At 28.5% G+C, this 21,942-nt stretch overlaps 3 protein-coding genes and 2 non-coding genes across 5 annotated transcripts; 1 reads left to right on the top strand and 4 right to left on the bottom strand.

The window, feature by feature from the left end:
- Window positions 1-1,648: 1,648 nt before the first annotated feature.
- LOC124939955 (protein DA1-like) lies at window positions 1,649-6,015 on the top strand. Its single transcript, XM_047480419.1, has 12 exons — window positions 1,649-1,979; window positions 2,082-2,211; window positions 2,326-2,410; window positions 3,549-3,678; window positions 3,787-3,907; window positions 4,411-4,494; window positions 4,566-4,688; window positions 4,776-4,988; window positions 5,060-5,122; window positions 5,223-5,341; window positions 5,420-5,478; window positions 5,564-6,015. The coding sequence occupies exons 2-12, from the start codon at window positions 2,092-2,094 to the stop codon at window positions 5,851-5,853; spliced, it is 1,407 nt and encodes a 468-aa protein (XP_047336375.1). The 5' UTR covers window positions 1,649-1,979; window positions 2,082-2,091; the 3' UTR covers window positions 5,854-6,015.
- A 125-nt stretch (window positions 6,016-6,140) lies between these two features.
- On the bottom strand, window positions 6,141-7,968 carry LOC124939954 (lysM domain receptor-like kinase 4). Its single transcript, XM_047480418.1, has one exon. It carries the CDS (start codon window positions 7,959-7,961, stop codon window positions 6,156-6,158), a length of 1,806 nt encoding a protein of 601 aa, XP_047336374.1. The 5' UTR covers window positions 7,962-7,968; the 3' UTR covers window positions 6,141-6,155.
- A 527-nt stretch (window positions 7,969-8,495) lies between these two features.
- On the bottom strand, window positions 8,496-8,583 carry TRNAY-GUA. The gene is given in 2 exon segments: window positions 8,496-8,531; window positions 8,547-8,583. It is a non-coding gene; the product is annotated as a tRNA-Tyr (tRNA).
- Window positions 8,584-9,663: 1,080 nt separating this feature from the next.
- LOC124938977 (E3 ubiquitin-protein ligase RMA1H1-like) lies at window positions 9,664-10,191 on the bottom strand. Its single transcript, XM_047479497.1, has one exon. The coding sequence runs from the start codon at window positions 10,189-10,191 to the stop codon at window positions 9,664-9,666; it is 528 nt and encodes a 175-aa protein (XP_047335453.1).
- A 6,235-nt stretch (window positions 10,192-16,426) lies between these two features.
- Window positions 16,427-16,498, bottom strand: TRNAD-GUC. The gene has a single exon. It is a non-coding gene; the product is annotated as a tRNA-Asp (tRNA).
- Window positions 16,499-21,942: the final 5,444 nt, after the last annotated feature.

The following is a 21,942-nucleotide window of genomic DNA, read 5'->3' as shown; positions in this document are numbered from 1 at the left end:
GTCTCTTGTCAAATTTAGATCTCTTCTCTCTTTTTTAATGTATACGCAGTTCTAATATAATTTTTTGTTTGTTTGAAGAATTACAAATATTTTGTTATATATTTATGTACACGTGGTTGTCATTGTCATTTTATTTATTTAATATAACTTTTTTTTAACGTTTATTAATACATCACCCTAATTTTTATACATTCATATGATTTATAAAAGAATTATTTGGTGTCTTCCATCACAGGAAATTTATTGTTTAGTCGTCACCAATGTCACCATTTCCTAATACGTATCATGTATCTCTTCCAAGAATAGTTAATAGTTTCAAAAGTTAATATAAAAAATATTGTGTTAAATATATATATTTTTAAAAAGTCTATTTATATTAAAAATAAAAAAATTGTTTAAGTAGAATGACAAATCATGAAATGAAAAAAATGGTAATTAATAAGTTATCGATCTCGTAAATTTTGGGGAAAACGATTAACTTCCTAACAAGACTTTACTGACTTTTTTGAATGAATCTAAAAAAACGTCATAATAATAATATTATGAATATATACATCAGACAACTATATCATTGAAAGTTTGACGATTTCTCTCTAACCAGATAGTTCACAAAAAATAATTAGGATGATAACCCAAATATGTAGGACTACCATATCATCCGCATTAATCCAAACTTCTCAGCAATTATCCAAATATTCGGACATCACCTAATGAATCTCAGTAATACTCCACAAAAAATTTCAAATACTAGTCACCCCTCGACAATACGAAAATAAGTGAATTACTAATTCAACATCTTCGTGACACATACGACTAATCATAATACAATTTTTTTTGTGCACAAGCCATCCGTAAAATTTTTACCGCGAATAACGTTCTATCCAAAAAAACGAGATGTTGAAATAATTATCAATTCAACTAAATCAAAAATATTTTTAATTTTAGTATTAGTTAAATAATTAATTTAAAATGTCATTATACATGTTTACATTTTTTATCATAAATATATTAGTTTTGAAATGTGAATGTACATGTCATAAAAGTTGTAAAAAACAATAGATAGATAATGACTTTAGTCAACATAATATCACATTAGATAGACAATGACACTAGTCAACATAATATCACATTAGTTTTCAAAATAATAATAATTGGTTAATGTCTCAATTTGAACAACATTTTCCAATAATTAACTTGTTTGAGTCTATGTATTAGATTTATATGTATTAGATTTATTGGTCAGTAACTTATATACTTAGTTTGAATTCAGGTTTTTTAAAAAATTTAGAGAGAAAAAACAAATAATGATTGGTGATGATTTTAAGAAGGTAATGATTATTTTTGATTAAAAAAAAATTAAAATGTATTGATATATATAAATAAAATAAAAGATAATAATTTAAAATAAAAAGTATTTTAATATTTTAATTAATAAAATGAGTGATGTAATTATTAAGAAATTGTTGATTTAAAATTGATTTTAGTTGAATTTTTTTTAACATAAATAATTATTTTTATCTTCAATTAGATCCAAGAAAAAATATTAAAAATAAAATATTAAATCATAATTTTTTTTGGGAGGGGGTAAAAGACAGGGACCCTACCAGATGACATGTCCTAAGCTTTTCTGCCTCGTTTCTTTACAATTTCGAGGCAGACCTTAAAAAGCATTGAAACCCTCTTCCCTGAAAAAACAACAACAATAAGGAAAAACCCAACTGGATTTGATGATGTTTCTTCGTCAAATCCTTTTGGGTTAACTTCTAAAAACCATAATGTCAATCATATCTCATTATCCGTTTTGTATCTTCGATTGAAGCTTTTGTGAACGAAGATTTTGGTCCCCTGCTGATCGAATGAGAAATTCGTCCAGCACGGGATCTTGTTTATGCTTTTTCTTTGGGTTTATTTGGGTTTTCGTTTGATCTGTGTCTTTCTTCCTTTAGCCCCCACCTCCTTCAAATTCTGCCCTCCTCAAGGTGACCCATTTATCTTTTAACTTATTTAGACTGGAACAATTGCAACTGAGAATGGTTTATGGGGGTGTTATTGAAATCCACATTTTCTTCTTTGTTTTTAAGGATTCATGCGATGGATTGGCTTAGCAAAATTTGGAAGGGGTCTAATCCTAGGGAAGATACTTCAGAGGTAGAATATGATGGGGATGAGAGATATGTAGAAACATTTGGAGTTGGGGCATCTAGTTCAGGGGTAAAGTCTACTTTCAAGTTTCTTTCTAGTTTTTTTTTTGGGTCAGAAATCAGTCTCATATTTCAACAACAAATGCTTAATTAGACTATTTATTCTGTTTCAACATCAATGCAGGATGCTTGGGAGGATAATGAAGACATAGATAGGGCCATTGCATTGTCACTTTCCGAAGAGGATCACAAGAGAGAACATATCATTGGTAAGTATGGAAATCGATGATGAATTATTGAGTAAACATGGAACCTAAATTAAGTTAGGATATCATAGTTGCTTAAAGTTTGTTTTGTTTCTAAGTTTTGAAGCAATTATGATATGGTCACTAAAAAACATTAATTTGTATAGAACAACACAACACAAGATCTTCAGCTTCATCTTCTAACACAAAAATGGGTACATTTGGTTAGACCATTGGCAACTTAAATTGAACATAGTTCGATGGATTTGATGAAGACATTTAATATTCTAGTAGGTTCTTATCTGGTCCAAATTTGTACTTTTGTATGAGAAAATTGGTATTGTAGGGCTGGTTTGAATCTATTCCCATGTTTATCTTTACCATAATTGGATAAGTGTTTTTTTATGCATTGAATAATTAGCTATAGAGGTACCAAAACTTCGATAACAGTAGGTACAATAATCTTTCTTTGGAATGAACAATGTGAGATCTGAGGGCTCCATCTTGAGTAGCCCTTGTTGAATCAATTTTATGACCTGTTTGGATGACATCGAGTTCCATCGGAGCATCTGTTCCCACTTTTGCTTTGTTGTTTTTATGCTGAAGGTTTCCTTGTTGATCCAGACTTTCATGATTAGCTTTCATAGGGGTTTATGATACAATGGGATATAGAATTAGATGAGAAAATAATACATTTCATAGAATTGAGATTAGATGAGAAAAGAAACCCTAACTGCTAGGGTTGAGATGCAACTTGAGATGAGAGAAGATAGATGATCAAGAAGAGATAATAGACTCGACAACTAATTTTCAGCATAACTAATTCTAACAGGTCTTTCCTCTATTTATACTAAACTTCTACCCCACTTCATAACCGTTAGAGGTCCTATCTCTTTATTAAATTAGCCCTAACCCTACCTCTCTCTTGTTATCAGTTTATTCTATTTTTTAATGCCAAAGTGATATAGTTGGAAGAGTGGAGTACCCTATAATGCTGTTTTTTCCTTATATTTCATCTTGACTAGCTTCTGCCAATATTTCTAAAGGGGATTTGCAATTTTCAATTTTTTGGTCTGTGCCAGCTGATTTTACATATATAATCTATCAATCAATCGATAAAATACTATTAATTTGTTCTGTTGACCTCAAATGACTGTACCAGATAATGAATATCAACTGGAGGATGAACAACTTGCTAAAGCAATACAAGAAAGCTTGAATATTGGGTCTCCACCTCGATATGGAAATGAACATATTTATCAGCCTATGCCTCTTCATTCAGTAGGATTCAGGTGAACTTTCAGTTTAATAATCTTTCGCAATAACCTGTAGCCTGTAGGACATCAATTACAGTGTGTGTTTACTGTCAGAAAATGGCCTAATTTTTACTTTGTTTCTAGGATTTGTACTGGCTGCAACAGAGAGATAGGACATGGAAGGTTCTTGAATTGCATAGGTGGAATTTGGCATCCAGAATGCTTTAGATGTCATCGTTGCAACTTCCCAATTTCAGATTATGAGGTACAAAATAATGGGTTCTTTCGTTTTTACTTAATCTGGATTATGATCTAGAAAAATTTACATTTGTTATGTTTGTAAAAATCACATAACAATGATCTATAAAATAGTGCAAATAGCTGACCCGGACACCATGGTTACAAAAAAGAGAAAATTTATAAAATAATCAGAATCATGTTCTACAAAATAACATAGATCATGATGAAAACAAAAGAAAAAAACTATAATCTGGATCATGATGATCCAAAGAAATAATATTTATACCAAATGCAGACAAAAATCATACTAATAATCTGGATCATCTTGTATGAACTGAAAAAAAAAAACACTTTCAAATTTAACTTTGACGAATTTTCTATGAAATCGTGATTGTGACAAAATACCCTTTTCCATGTAGGCTCATTATTTTGTCTTAATCTACCAATATAGAGAAAATTATGATACAATGCTCCTTGTTTACTTAATTTGAGGGTGTAAATATCATATTTCCCCCCCTTTTTTCGTAGTTTTCTATATCAGGGGGATATCCATACCATAAATCTTGCTACAAGGAACATTACCACCCAAAGTGCGATGTTTGTAAACAATTTGTAAGTATATTTATCTCTATCAACCTTCTTCATCCTTCAGAACTTATATTGTACTGTTTTTCTTTTGCCAGATTCCAACGAATGGTGGAGGTCTTATAGAATACAGGGCTCACCCATTCTGGGTCCAAAAATACTGCCCCATTCATGAGCATCATGATGGAACACCTCGGTGCTGTAGCTGTGAGCGAATGGAGGTCAGTTTCAAACTAATTTTAGATCGATGTTTTTGATGATGTGTGATGTCATCTTCGTCATGTACTTCTGTTTTTCAACATATGCAGCCACAGGACACTACATATGTTGATCTTGATGATGGACGAAAGATTTGTCTGGAGTGTCTTGATTCAGTGATCATGGACACGAATCAATGTCAACCTCTCTACATTGATATTCAAGAATTTTACGAAAGCTTGGATATGAAAGTGGAGCAGCAGGTTCCTTTGCTTTTAGTTGAAAGACCAGCATTAAATGAAGCCATGGATGGTGAAAAGCATGTAAGTCTTGATTAAATCTCTCTTTCTCAGAAAGGAAATGAATTAAATTGATTTCAAGTATATTGTGGCAGGGCCATCATCACATGCCTGAGACCAGAGGTCTCTGCCTTTCCGAGGAACAAACTGTTAGCACTGTATGTTCCGTTTGACCCCTCTTTTCCTTTTTTCTTCAGTCTTTATTTGGAATCCTTGGTTACCTGATTGTTCTTTTATAATTTTCCTTTAAATTTCTAGATTCTGAGACGACCCAAGATTGGAGTAGGAAACAGAGTAATGGGTATGATAACAGAGCCCTATAAACTCACACGTCGTTGTGAGGTTACAGCCATTCTAGTCTTGTATGGCCTTCCAAGGTATTTTCCTCACCTTTTCTTTTGTCAAAAGATGTGGAAAATGTTAATCTGTAAAACTCAATATCTTTTGCATATTAGGTTGCTGACTGGCTCAATCTTGGCTCATGAGATGATGCATGCTTGGTTACGACTTAAAGGTAAAGGCGTATAAGCCACTTTCTCTATGCATGCATTATTGCTTTTTAACACTAAGAAACTAGCTTCTTTTTTTTGTATGGAAAGGCTTCCGAACTTTAAGTGAAGATGTTGAAGAAGGCATCTGTCAGGTGCTAGCTCACACATGGTTGCAATCTCAGCTAACGTCGATATCATCCTCGTCATCTTCTTCATCTAACCAGGGATCCAGATCCCCCTTTGAGAAGAAGCTTGGTGAGTTTTTCAAGCATCAAATTGAAGTGGACACATCTCTGATCTATGGAAACGGATTCAGACTCGGAAATCAGGCAGTTCTAAAATATGGCCTTCGCACTACACTCGACCATATTTGGATGACAGGAAGCTTCCCTTATTAATCTTCGAGATTGAACAGGTTTTATTCTTTTGTAGAATAGGCAATGATGACCAACTGGTACACAATTTTTAGGAAGGGAGGCAGTTATTGCAATGGTTTTTATTTATATACATTGTACATTGTAGCTCATTCAACACTTGAACGGAACCATTAATAAAAAGAAACATTGAAAAAGATTTTTCATGTTCATCTTCTCTGGAGTTTATTGATTCTCCAATTTGTGTAATTTTTGTTGTAATTTCAGAAGAGATGACACTATCTCTGCCATGGTTGGTCGCCTGGCTGGTTCATCTTCTCTGTTGTTTATTGATTCTCCAATTTGTGTAATTTATGTTGTAATTTCAGAAGAGATGACACTATCTCTGCCATGGTTGGTCGCCTGGCTGGTTCTCGGTTCAAGCAGGCTAAGCTTAATCTCACCAGAAGCATTGCAAAAACAAGTCCTTCATTTTCCTCAAGATCAGGATCAAGTAACTGCAGAATCTTGATTCCCGCGTCTTGATTTTCCATAACCGAAGCCATTTCTGCTGAAAGTACAACCTTTTGTCCTTCACAAAAATAAACAGCATCTTTCCCTGTGATCAGCTCTAACAAAACCACACCAAAAGCATACACGTCGATATTGTAAGTCACGATCCCCATTTCAATGTATTCGGGTGCCATGTAACCTCGTGTACCTACCACAATAGACGTGAATGCATTATAGCTTGAATCTATTTTTGCTGTTTTGGCAAGACTGAAATTCCCAATTTTTGCCCTCATATTTCGGTCTAGAAGTATATTGCTGCTTTTTATATCCTTGTGTACATAAACTGGATTTGTAAAGCTATGGAGATAGTGAAGGCCATTGGCAACATCAAGGGCAATTTGAATCCTCCTTCTCCACCCATTCTCAGGCTGTTTCGGATTCTTATTATTTAGCCATTCTCGAAGAGAGCCGTTTTTCATGTACTCGTAAACAAGGAAGCAACAACCGCAATGGCTGCAGATACCTTGAAGCTTTACGGTGTTGAAGTGGTTTATCTTGCTCAATATTTTAACTTCCTTGGATATGTCAACTCCCACTTTCTTGACTGCTAGAATTTCTTTCCCAAACAGCCCTTTGTAGACAGACCCTTTGATCTTGTTCTTCGAATTGAAGTTCTTAGTTGCATTCTTTAGTTCTTGGAACTTGAACACTCGAAGAACTTGATGAAAACTAGCGATTTCTGCAATCAGGTCCTTTTGTATAGGCAATTCCTCTCTTTCGGATCGTCTTCTCTTCTTGATTTGGACTGTTATCAATAAAACTGCCAGCAGCAGCAGAAGAAAACCTACTCCCAAGCCTATAGCCAAGTAAAGTTGCATTACCTTTGATTTTTTCTTGTTATTCCTCTTGGTTGCAGTTTGTGAACTTAAGGGATCGTTGGTTAAAGGAATTAAAATCGTGGTGAATGGGTAAAGATTAGGATCCTTTTCGGAAAACCCGTTTGCATCGAGTAAGCTCTTTTCGCTCACATTAAATCTCTTGGCAATCAAATCAGCTTTCTCATTCAATTTCAGTGAATAAGTAAGCAGATATTTCGTTCCGGTTGAGTTCTCTTTTCTTGTCGGACAAGCACATCGAAGTGGCACATTTAGCCTTTGACCGATTCGCAGGTTATAATCACCGAAAGTATTGGTTTGTTTGATGGACTTGCAGGTTGTCAAGCCTTGGTAAGTGTAACTTGCTATAGTGAAGTATGTGTCGTAGTTTGCTACGAAATAAGTGGCGTTTGTTTGATAATAATTCTCGCCTGAGCATGAGCAGTTAACCGGGACTATAACTTCCATGTCTGTTGGAAAACCGGAGAGTTCTGTGACATTATTGATGTGGGCTAGCTCAGATGAGCTAGTGGAAATGAGAGTCGAGATGGTTGTGACAGAGTTATAAGGTGGCCGAGATTTGAAAATCAGAAATGACTTGCAGGAACGAATTTGGCCTCTGCAGGCGTAAAGAGATGGCGGGGAAGGTTTTGATTGGTTTAGTTCGTTGCAATCCAGGACGGGGTAGTATTCATGTTGGGCAATTAGATATGGAACAAGAGAAACGAGGATGAAGAGTAGAGCCAGAAGAATGGTTTTACTCATGGTTAGTGATGATTCTCATGTGTTGTGTTGTGTCTTTAAAAGGACTTATTTATGCGAGTTAAACAATGTCTCGTAAACGCGTTAACTACTAAACAATTATAAGAAAAATGAGAAACTGAATTTTTTTATAAAATTTGGGAGGGGACAACATACATAAAACATTGGATTTTCTTGGTGGAAAGAATCTGGAAAAGTTTGTTAATGTTGAAAAACAAGAGTTAAGACAAAGGATTGATTGTCTTGACCAAGAATGTTTGTTACTTGACAATTGGAAGTTTCTTTTGTGACCAATTCAAGATGGTTATGGTTGGCTAGGAGTCATTATTAATATTTTTTTTTATTTTTGATTTTAGTATAACAGTAATTATACCTTCGCTTTACGTTTTAAATAAAAATTAAATTCGCTTGTGAGTTGTGACCTTACAAAATTATTATTTAAAAATTTCGACCTGTCGGATTCAGTTCACTTTACGTTTTAAATAAAAATTAAATTCGCTTGTGAGTTGTGACCTTAAAACATTATTATTTAAAAATTCCGACCTGCCAGATTCGAACCAGCGACCTAAGGATTATTCTGCTTTCTCACTACAGTCCTCCGCTCTACCAACTGAGCTAAGGTCGGTCTGTTTTATATAAAAATTATACATTTTAATCATTCACCCAAAATAGTATTTGTTTGCCCAATTCTAAACCCTAAAAACACAAAAACAAAATATCATTTTAACTTAAATATTTACAATATCTATATTTCATATTTTTTTTGATATATTAAAATAAAATATAATGAGAATTATTAAGTTAAAGTAGACTTTGATATGGATACAAATACTAGTTTGTTGTCTATAAAAATAAAAATAGAAGGTGATGTAAGTTCATTCCATGTCCATTCATTTCATTGCAATATCTAAACTTTATTGTTTTTCAAATAATTAAATTTTAAACAAGAATTTAGGCCAAATTCATTTGAAATTATAAAATAGTAAGTTATTTTATTAAGAAGACTTAAATAAAAATATGTAGAATAACATCTCTATAATTACATTTAATAACTTCACAACATTTGTTTTCATATTGTATGACATTTTGGTTGTATATTGTGTTAAAAGTATTAAAAAAATACATATTTTGACAGCTAGTTTAATAATGTAAAAAAATAGTTTTTTATTATCAAAGTTCATGGTAAAAGAAGAGTGAAAAATTATTTGATTATTTTTTCTTATACATTGTATTTAATACAATTCTTCTAGTTTTTTTGTTTTTTTTAATAAAGTAGCCTCCACATCACATCCATTTCAACATAAATATGTTTTTAATTAGAATTAAATTTATAAACTTTTATCTCTTAAACAATCCTTTTTCCATTTGTCGAAAAGGTTATAGGCTTTCAATTGTTACTTGTTTTTTTAAATTTTCTTAATTCTTTAGCTTAAGAGCCTTTAACTAATGTTAATAAATATAAGAATATAAGTGACTTAAAAAATAAAAAACAAAACAAACTTCACAATACTAAAATAAACTTTAATTCAAGTTCATGAACACAATGGCTTTCCTTTTTATAAAATGGCTTCTAAAGAAAAACACCATATTTAATAACTTATGCCCACAAACATTACAAAGAAAAGTTATACACAATTCTTATATCTAAAAAGCATTTCACCATAATATTTACTATAAATTGATTGTTTTTTTTAATAAGAATACCCTATTTCCATATAAAATGAAGGATGAATAACACCCCTATACATATAACAAGTATCTGCAAAGCTTGATCACATGGTTGTCGTTGCCCTATTCGAGGATCGACATTCAATGGGAACTGACTAGGAAAAAATGGAAAGTTATCATACATTTCAATTTGCGGTTGGAATCCCACAAATGCATGTTGATCCACATTGAATTCATCGAACTCACATTCATCATAGTACTCGTTTCTCCTAATGTATTCAAGTGGCGAGGGATGAGATGGCGGTTGAGGAAAGGTTTGGTGCCTTTGTATTACCGAAGCTCGACTAGGAATGGTTGGATCGACGGTTGAGTTGTCGCCTCCGAGGCCACCGTATAGTGGGACCCACCTGGCCTCGTCGACGGGGACCTTGCAAACAGGGCATTGTCTAGAGTTGGAGTGAAAGTTGAGCCATTTGTAAAGGCATGGCCAACAAAAGAGGTGGCCACAATGTGTCACAATTGGTTCTTTTCCAATTTCAAAGCAAATATTGCATTCACTTACCATTTCTTGTTACATCAATATTTTGGAAAGGGTGATTAGCTCCTAATTGTATAAATTTATAGAGGGGGGAAAGACTCAAATATGCCCTTGACTTTTTTAAAGATGAATAAAGATGCCTTTCTACTATTTAAAGATAAAATTTTACCCATGAACTTTTAAATAAGAGAAATTATCCAAGTCAGATATTATAGGTACATAGAGAATTTATTTTAAATTTAGTTGATTTGATTATTAAATCCATTTGAAAGCACTTGTTTGCATTTTGATTATGGTCTAATTAAATTTATTTTTAAATAAAAAAATGTGAATAAATTATAAATTTATGTCTAATTAAGTTATATTGATATGAATGAAATATTTGACTAAAATAAATAAATTTATCTACTATTTTTCATCTAAACTTAACTAATATTCAAATAAAAAAGGCTTACAAATATGTTTATGGTCAAATTTTGGCTTTGATATAGCTCTACAAGGGCTTATTTGTTATTTTAAAAAAACAGCATTTTTTGCTTATTGATATTGCATGCCAACAATTATGTCAAAAAATAAAATATCATTAGAGCCTCTTTAATTTATATTTAATTAATTACAAGGTCATTGAAATCAAGCACCCATTTTCATTAATTAGATTTAATTAAAGATTTGGATGGTGACATGAAGATATTTAAGTCAAACACAATAATAGTTTAGTATATGCTGTTATTTTCTGACAATGGGATATACTCATATTAATTAAATATATGAATCTTAAACTTAGTAAAGTTGAACTAATAAATATTCATCATCTGTAATCTCGTTTATCTATAAAATCACATAATTTATATAATCTCAAATGAATATTTTTAATATATCTTATTTACAAATATATTTTGGAATATCTCATATTATTCGCTTTAAGACCTTTTTTTTTTTCAAAAGTACTTCAACTTTCATTCATTTGTGAAATGTGATCTATATTACATATATAATTAATATCATTTTTCTTAAAATGCATTAGTGAGGTTGATATATATAATATTATTGTTTTAGTTAGGCCACTCAAACAAAGCAAACATCAAACATGTATCTTGTATAAAAACATTGAGATATTTTTACAAAACAATAATCCAATAAATCGTTAAAGGGAAAATGAAGATTTTTTATTTAACATGTCATTCACTACAAAAATAAGGTTAAAATGTGACACTAGTCATTGCGATTGAATTTTCATTTAAAGTGACACTTTACAACTTGTTCAGCGACATAAGTAACCTTACCCATAAAATTTGTGACATTCCACAAATCAGTCGTATAATAGACATGGCTAACTTTACAACTCAAGTTACCATTTATTCTGCGATAGACTTTGGAATTATTTATTATTAATAAAAGTTGCGACTTATTATTTATTTATCTGAATATTTTAAAATAGTAGTAAAACAATTTTTATTTATAAAGCAATAAATTTGTTATTTATTGGAAATTTTTTATTTTGGAAAATAAAACTTTTGTTGTGAATACCGATTGATTTTGTTATAAAATGAGTTTCGAATATAGAATTTAGCATTATTAAGTAGAATATTTTTTTCGACTATAATTTATATATAAATATGAGAATTTATAATAATTTTTAGCGATAAAAATTAAAATGAATAAATTTCCTTCACGAATTATATTTACCATTACTTTTGTTTTGAAAATTTGTAATGAAAAGATAAAAGACACTAATTGGAATTGTCTGATTCATTCAGAAATATAGTTAGCGATGGTTTTGCAAGAAACCCGTAGCGATTGATTTTGTGTGAATCCCTTAGCGATTGATTTTAAAAATTACTCACTATTTTACCAACATATTTACTAAAAATATAAATTTTTAGGTTTGTACCAATTTTATTGATAAATAAGTTACAATATTTCTAATATTTGAACTTCAAGTTACTTTAATAATTGCAAATGATAAAAAAATGCATTAAGTCAATTTTAATTACAAAAATGAGTTGCTATTAGATCTTTTTTTTGTAGTGATTGGTTGTTTAAAATAAATGCACATAAAAAGTAAGAACGTAAGAATACAAAACTCGTGCCCACGGGACTAATTAAACAAAGAGATAAAATGTTAGCAATACTATCATTTGGAAGTTGAACATTCTTTAGTTTAATCATTTTCGGTTAATTTAGTTAGATTAAAATATGGGTGTAAATAAACCGATTAAATCGTTCAAACTGAACCAAAACCGTTTAAGTCAAACCAAATATTAAACTGAAGTTATTGAACCGATCAAATCGAATTCATTACGGTATATTTTACCAAACTGATCAAAAATGTTCGGTTTGTCAGTTCAACGCCACTGAAATCTTTCAAAACCAACCAAATATTTAAAAATTAATATTTGAACAAAACGAGAAGAAAAATTGCACTTTAAATCGATAATGATGAGTAATGTATTATAACTATTATGTATTAATAGACTCACATTTTTATTAATATAATTTATTTTTTATTTTAATTTATATTATTTAAGTTAATATTTTATTTTAATATTAAAATATGTTTAATTTTAATTATAAATATTATATTTATGAAATTAAATAATTTATTAATTGAATAAAAATATAATATGTTTAGAGAATGTTAATGTGGGTAGCTTAGGTCATTTAACTAATTGTGTTTATGTCGTTTCGTGTGTATACTCGTACTCGTGTCATGTCCGTGTCGACTCGTAACCGTTTTTCGATCGTATAAACTCATAATCGTGTCGTGACCGTGTCGTCTCGTGCTTGTATCGTGTCAACCCAAGACCCGAGTGAGATAATATCGTATCGTGTCGTTCCGTACAAATATCGTGTTGAATCGTGTCGATTCGTATTTAGCTAACCCATTGTCCAGCTCTATATTGTACCCATTAAACATTATAAATAAAAGTAAAAAACGACTACATCAACATGAAAGCTTGAAATTAAATCTCAAATTGAAAATACCTATGGACATATCTAGATGAATTAGAGGTCTAGAATTTCGTCCATTTCAAATAAATGTTAAACTTTATCATTTTCAAGATTTGAATCATCACCATATATCACTAATTAATCTAATAAAAGAATAATTAATCATTTGTTAATTTCAATTTAAAATATTACATATTTTTAAACTATTTTAAAAAAGTACTAAGAAAACAATTTAAATAAATAGTGGGGAAGCCCAAACGCAAATGTGACCATAATTCAATTAAGATGTATTGCATAAAATTTGAATATAAAACCCTAACATTGAAAGTTAAAACCTTATTCACTTGAGTTCATATAAATAAGTGCATCTCTTAATTTTGTTAAGTTATAAAAAAAAGTTTGTGTTTAAGGTAGAGATTGATTGATTTAGGGGCTTAAAAAATTATTGATTTTTGTAAAAAAGACATTTATATCATATAACTATCATTCTAAGTTGAGCCAACAAAATGGATTATAACACAAAATGAACAATTTGGTATAAGTTCTACAACAAGAACATACTTCTTTAGAGATATATACATTATAAAAAATAATTTTTTTTATAAATTTTATGGAGATTTGAACATGAAAATGACTTACAAATTGAATGTGCTAAATACATAATCAGGTCTGGAAAGTTCCTCTCTAGGGTATCAATGGGTTATCTTAATTATTCCTCACCATCATTGTTTTCTTCAAGCTGACATTGAAAGACCTGGAGTTATCATATCAAATCATGTATCATATATCATATCTAGATATACTGTACCATATGTCTTATTTCTTCCCAAGCTTTGTAGCTAAGGTGGATTAGCTTGAAATTTTGCATACTAGTTGTCATTAATTAATATGGCTTAATTAATATGTGTTGTTTCTGTATATTGTTGGGCATCGTGCATAAATGTTCGTATTCGACTCGGGTAAGTCGTGTTAGATTTTTAATCGTGTTGTGTCGTGTCTAAATCTTATGCGTGTCGTATCGTGTTTTGACCCACTCAAAATATTATGATTCACGGACTCTTTTGTGTCGTGTTATTCGTGTTAATGAGTTTATTCGTGTCGTGCTAACTCGTGTTAAAATTTGTGTTTCGTGTTATTCCGACTAGATTTTGTCATCACACTCATGTTAATTATATTTTTAGTAAAAATTATAAAATATGATTATTAATTTATTTTAATTTAATATTTTTTAATTAATTTAATAAGTTAAATGCATTAAATTTATTTTAAAAGTTATTTAATATATAAAATGGGTAAATAAAAATTTTAACTTATAATTTTATAAATAATAATTTAAATGTCAATTATTTAAAATGTGCTTTAGAATATATAAATAATTATTCAAATAAAATAGTTAAATTTGTTGTTATAAAGTTTTAATTTATTTAAAAAAAACAATATATTAAGCTACTTAAATATGATAAATATGAAATTTTATAATTTTTAAAATATTAGATAAGAATTTATATTTAATTATTTTATTAGGTATATATGATAATTATTATTATATATAATTAAAAGTAGTGGAGATTTTTTTATGATGAAATATAGTTTTTTTTTTAAAAAAATGTTTTATTAATTTTTAAAATTTGGAGTGATTTAATATATTTTAATTGATTTAGTGAATATGTAATTAATCACAAATAAATATATTTTTTAGGAAAAAATTAGTGAAATTGATATATTATTAATTTTTTATTTAATATAATTTAAAGTAGTTTCAGATTTTTTAGGTTATAAAATATTTCTATAACTATTCGTTATGTTTTTTTAATTAATATTAATTTTATAAATTTGATTTTTTTTAATTAATAAAATTAATTTAATCTTTTTATTTTATAAATTATATTTTTTTTGTTTGATAAAAAATTTTATTAACTTGTAAAATTTTGAAAAGATTTAAGATTTTTTAAAATAATATGATGATAAATAATTAAATATGTGATCAATTACTAGGAGACGTGCTAATTTGATAATGTAAATGTGGGTAGTTTGAGTAAGAAAGTGGGAAATAAAGTTGGGGAAGGTGGGTAGAAATTATAAATATATTATTATATTATTAAAATTTTAAATAATTTAAAATTTTAAAAATTAATAAGTAATTAATAAAAATAATATTGAAAAGAATTATTAATAGACTCACATTTCTATTAATATAATTTATTTTTTATTTATATTTTATTTTAATTTATATTATTTAAATTAATATTTTATTTTAATATGTTTAATTTTAATTATAAATATTATATTTATGAAATTAAATAATTTATTAAATGAATAAAAATGTAATAGGTTTAGAGGATGTTAATATGAGTAGCTTAGGTCATGTGACTAATTGTGTTTATGCCGTTTCTTGTGTGTACTCGTGCTCGTGTCGTGTCTATATTTGTGTTGTGTCTATACTCGTGTTGTGTTCGTGTCGACTCGTAACTGTGTTACGATCGTATAAACTCATAAATTCATAATCGTGTCGTGATCGTGTCGTCTCGTACTTGTATCGTGTCAATTCAAGACTCGAGTGAGATAATATCATATCGTGTCGTTCCGTACAAATATTGTGTTGAATCGTGTCAGTTCGTATTTATCCAACTCATTGCCCAACTCTATAGTGTACCTTGTACCCATTGAACATTATAAATAAAAGTAAAAAAAACAACTGCATCAACATGAATACTTGAAATTAAATCTCAAATTGAAATTACCTATGGACATGTCTAGATGAATTGGAGGTCTAGAATTCCGTCCATTTCAAAAAAGTTAATCTTTATAATTTTCAAGATTTGAACATAAAATTTCAATTAAGATGTTTAACATAAAATTTGAATATAAAACCCTAACATTGAAAGTTAAAACCTTAATATTTGAGTTCATATAAATAAGTTCATCTCTTAATTTTGTTAAGTTATAAAAAAAAAGTTTGTGTTTAAGGTAGAGATTGATTGATTTAGGGGCTTAAAAAATATTATTTTTTTTATAAAGACATTTATATCATATAACTATCATTCTAAATTTAGCCAACAAAATGGATTATAACACAAAATGAACCATTTGGTATAAGTTCTACAACAAGAACATACTTCTTTAGAGATATATACATTATAACAAATAATTTTTTAAAAAATTTTCACAACTTAACTCATCATTAAATATCATATCTACTCACTTTAATCAAAGAATTTTATGGAGATTTGAACATGAAAATCACTTACAAATTGAATGTGCTATATACAACACTCATGGCCTAAAAATCAGGAAAAAAATAAAAAATTAACGCCGTTGCCAGGGATCGAACCCGGGTCACCCGCGTGACAGGCGGGAATACTTACCACTATACTACAACGACTTTTTTGAGATATTTTTTAACCATTTAAAATTTACCGTGTAATCATCAAATGAATTATCAATATCATTGTCCATGATTCGAGATATTTAAGTTATTTTATTCTAAATTAACTATTAAATTTTAAATTAGTAATAAAATTTATATATAATAACTCAATAAATTATTTGTGTTTTAAGTGTTTCGATGATTGTGTCTAATTATAATAATTTTTATCTACCCATATTTCTACTATGGGATAATTGTAGAAGTCTTTTGTGGGTTTTTTACCATCTACTTCGTTAGTCTTTGATTTAACGTACATTATGTTTGGTCGGATAAAATATCAATTTGATTGATTTTAGTTGAAGAAAAAAAAATAGATAGATGATGGATACAATAAATTAAAGCATGAAAAAATAATCTTTAATCATAGAATTCTAATAATTTAGGTAAGCTTATTTTAAAATCATTACAAATCTAAGTAAAACATCTATTTAATTTTAAAAAAAATGTTAAATTATTAGTTAAATTAATATTTTCAAGAAAAAAAAGGTCACAAACCCAAAAAAAAACTATTTAAAGAAAATTGTAACAAAGACATATATTTAAAGGTCTTAATTGAACCGGACGTTATACTCAAATCGAAAATAAATAAATAAAATTTTGAGCTCAGTTTTTGATCGATTTATAATTGTTTCGGTCAATTTTTCAAGAGCTCAATTTGATTTTTTTTTTTTTCTTATCAACCTACTTTTGTGTCTTATTCTTTCGTGTCTTATTCGGCTGTATTTAGTTTTTCAATGTTTGATTGTGCTAGTTTAGTTTTAATGTTGTTTGAGTGGTAATTTAGAAAACTTATATAAAATCATTTAAATTAAACCACCTTAATTAAACTAGCATTTGGCCCGTGCATTTGCACAAGTAATAATATAAAAATCGTGAAAAAAAATTACGGATAACATTTTTTGACATTTTTTAACCGTTTTAAGTTTATGGGTGAGTCAACCCATAATCCGACCCAAGTATCCATTAATATTAAAACGTCCCGCGTTTATCAAATTTGGTGTTGAATTTAAAATATAAAGTCTTTGTAGCCTAGTTGGTTAAAGAGTTGTACTTGTTTTGTTAGGTTGCAAGTTCGAAACATACCTCTAGCATTTTTAATTTTATTTTTAACCGTTTTAAATTTAAAAACGGGTCAACCCACAATCCGACCCAAGTATCCAAATTAACCACAGCTCTCGACCCGGCAATCCGGACACTTTAAAAATTAAGCATCATTATATATATATAGATTAGTTAGTTAAAAAGTTGAACTTATATTAATATTAAAACGTCCCGCGTTTATCAAATTTGGTGTTGAATTTAAAATATAAAGTCTTTGTAGCCTAGTTAGTTAAAGAGTTGTACTTGTTTTGTTAGGTTGCAAGTTCGAAACATACCTCTAGCATTTTTAATTTTATTTTTAACCGTTTTAAATTTAAAAACGGGTCAACCCACAATCCGACCCAAGTATCCAAATTAACCACAGCTCTCGACCCGGCAATCCGGACACTTTAAAAATTAAGCATCATTATATATATATAGATTAGTTAGTTAAAAAGTTGAACTTATATTAATATTAAAACGTCCCGCGTTTATCAAATTTGGTGTTGAATTTAAAATATAAAGTCTTTGTAGCCTAGTTAGTTAAAGAGTTGTACTTGTTTTGTTAGGTTGCAAGTTCGAAACATACCTCTAGCATTTTTAATTTTATTTTTAACCGTTTTAAATTTAAAAACGGGTCAACCCACAATCCGACCCAAGTATCCAAATTAACCACAGCTCTCGACCCGGCAATCCGGACACTTTAAAAATTAAGCATCATTATATATATATAGATTAGTTAGTTAAAAAGTTGAACTTATATTAATATTAAAACGTCCCGCGTTTATCAAATTTGGTGTTGAATTTAAAATATAAAGTCTTTGTAGCCTAGTTGGTTAAAAAGTTGTACTTGTTTTGTTAGGTTGCAAGTTCGAAACATACCTCTAGCATTTTTAATTTTATTTTTAACCGTTTTAAATTTAAAAACGGGTCAACCCACAATCCGACCCAAGTATCCAAATTAACCACAGCTCTCGACCCGGCAATCCGGACACTTTAAAAATTAAGCATCATTATATATATATAGATTAGTTAGTTAAAAAGTTGAACTTATATTAATATTAAAACGTCCCGCGTTTATCAAATTTGGTGTTGAATTTAAAATATAAAGTCTTTGTAGCCTAGTTGGTTAAAAAGTTGTACTTGTTTTGTTAGGTTGCAAGTTCGAAACATACCTCTAGCATTTTTAATTTTATTTTTAACCGTTTTAAATTTAAAAACGGGTCAACCCACAATCCGACCCAAGTATCCAAATTAACCACAGCTCTCGACCCGGCAATCCGGACACTTTAAAAATTAAGCATCATTATATATATATAGATTAGTTAGTTAAAAAGTTGAACTTATATTAATATTAAAACGTCCCGCGTTTATCAAATTTGGTGTTGAATTTAAAATATAAAGTCTTTGTAGCCTAGTTGGTTAAAGAGTTGTACTTGTTTTGTTAGGTTGCAAGTTCGAAACATACCTCTAGCATTTTTAATTTTATTTTTAACCGTTTTAAATTTAAAAACGGGTCAACCCACAATCCGACCCAAGTATCCAAATTAACCACAGCTCTCGACCCGGCAATCCGGACACTTTAAAAATTAAGCATCATTATATATATATAGATACAAAACTATCCTGCAATTAAAATGAAACTACTGATACAAAACTTTATTTATAGTCACTAAATTAGTTATAAATTAATAGTTTGAAAAAGATAAAAATTAAACATAGAATTTGAACTTGAACTTGAACAAATGTTAATTTATGTTTTTAATTTTATTTTATGGCAGGGTTTAGTCTCCGTCTATTCAATTTTTTTTATAAAATATTTGTTATTAATTAATTAGTTAACAAACATCTGTATAATTAGTTGACTTGGATGTTGGACCAATTAGGAGTTGACTAACTGGAGGTTAGACTTTTTCTAGTATAACCAATTACAAGTTAGAAAAGATTCTTTACAGATAATTTATTATTTTTGTTAATCAAATCATTTAAAAAAAAAACATTGAAATGAAACATAAAGTTTAGTTTTAATTGAAATACAGTCTTAAATTGGCTTAAGAAAACAAAAATTACTAATTTAATTTTTATTTAGAATGTTGGAGGTCTTTAATTAATTATGAGAACTCTTCTGGCTTTTTTTAACTTCTCCAAGTAAAACAGTGAAGTTAGCTTAATTTAATATTCAAATGGAAGATATTTGATATAGAGTAATTTATTTAACATATACAAAATTAGCACAAATATTTTCACTCTATATTTAACCCGTTTATTTGATTTTTGGATTAATCGATTCGTTAATTTGACTTGTTTTATATCACATAATAAATCGTATGTTGTGTCGTAAGAACCCGGTAAACTTTAATTAAACGTTATTATATATATACCTAAGGTAATACAATTCTATTACAGACTCTAATCAAAACAAAATGGCATAACCATGTGTATCTATCATGACCATTTCATTGTTTCTACATATAAACTTTAGGTAAATAAGATATAAATATAGAAAGATGGGTCTTAATCTTGTGTTTTATTTGCTAGAACAAACTTTTTTTTTGTGCTAAAAAGTTGATTAAAAATTATGTACATTGAACTAAAGCTTTAACAAAAAAAATATTTTTATTTTTATATATTTTTCACCTAAAGAGTATAATTCAATTAAATATTTGTAATCAAATCAAAACAAAATCATTTTCAATATTTTTACTTATGATAATTTTAAAAGTGATTGTAATTGTAACAATAATCATATAACAAAATATTACAATTTTAACATAATTTCATTTTTCAATATGCTTATCTTTTTGCTCTTTTATTTTTTATTTGATGTTTCATTTTGGCATAATAAAGGGATATATACTTCCTTAGTATTGATAAAAACTAGTTTATTTAACTCAACTTTTCTACAATTTTTTCATGTAATGAGAGCTATCAATTGCTTTCAGGTCCAAAAATAATCATAAGAGTGAAACTTGCTAATTTTGGGTGAAAAGGCTTTGTGACAAAAAAAAAATAAAAAATCACAAATTGTTATACCTTCTTCAAATAACAAATCATAATTTTTTCCTTAAATATTTGGTTAGATTAAGATGTTTATAAAGTCAATCTATTTGACATCTACATCATTTTATATTTAATATTTAAATTAACTTAATTAACGTATCTTTATTATATCATATCTATATCTCTATAAATTAGTGTGATGATATTTTTTAAATGTAACTAAATAACATTTCAGATTAAAATTAAAGTATAAATGTGATTTTTACAAAATAATTATAGAAGGATATGTTTTATATAAAATAATTTTTAATATAAGTCTATAAGTCAATTTGATAACTAATATTTATATAGATTTAAGTAAAAATATGTTAAAAATTAAAATCTAAACATACCACTCTAAAAAAAAATCATAAAAAAAACATTTTACAGGTTGTACATAAAGTTGTATTAGATTTTTCAATTTTACAAATATAACCAAATTTATTTTTTCTTAGATCATAATTAATCAAATTTATAAGGTTAGGAGATTAATTTTAAACAAATAAGTAAAAACAGTACTAATTAAGTTATCGAGCTTGTAAATTTTTTAAAAGAATGATTAACTTCTCAACAAACTCTACTGATTTTCTGAACGAATCTTAGAAAACGTTATAATAAATGTATTATGAATAATACGCATCGGACGACTACGATCAATAAAAGTTCGACAATTTTCTAAAACCGTATAGTCCACCAAAACAATTGAGATGGTAACACAAATATGTAGGTATGACATATCAGTTGCATCAATTTAAATTTTATAGCAACTATTAAAAAATTCGGACATCACCCAATGAATCCCGGTAATACTCCACAAAATGTTTTAAATATTAGTTCTCGTTGACAATGTAAAAGTAACTGAGTTGTCGATTCAATCTCTTTGTGACACATACGACAACGACTAGCCAAACAAAATACAACATTTTTTATGCACTTATTCATAAGAATTTCACCGTGAATAACGCTTCATCCAAAGAACGAGATGTTAGATGAGATGTTTTATTCTCAATTTTTCCAAACAATATTAATTTTGTTTTATCTATTATCAAAATTAAAATATTAAATTCTTAAAATCTAGATGTTTTTATTTCATAAATGACTAAATTTATCCAAAATTTTTGACCAAATTTATTGGCTACCATTAAAAATTTAGAATGGTTATACAATTTGATTTTGATAACCTAATTAATTAGGTTGTCTAATCTTATATTACTTTTGATGTTAGGTTATAACTTTAAAAAAATTATTTGATTAATGGTTGATATTTGTTGTGAAATTCA

This window comes from Impatiens glandulifera, chromosome 5 (assembly GCF_907164915.1).
Source record: "Impatiens glandulifera chromosome 5, dImpGla2.1, whole genome shotgun sequence".
Taxonomy (NCBI): Eukaryota; Viridiplantae; Streptophyta; class Magnoliopsida; order Ericales; family Balsaminaceae; genus Impatiens; species Impatiens glandulifera.
This window is presented reverse-complemented; position numbering and strand designations above follow the sequence as displayed.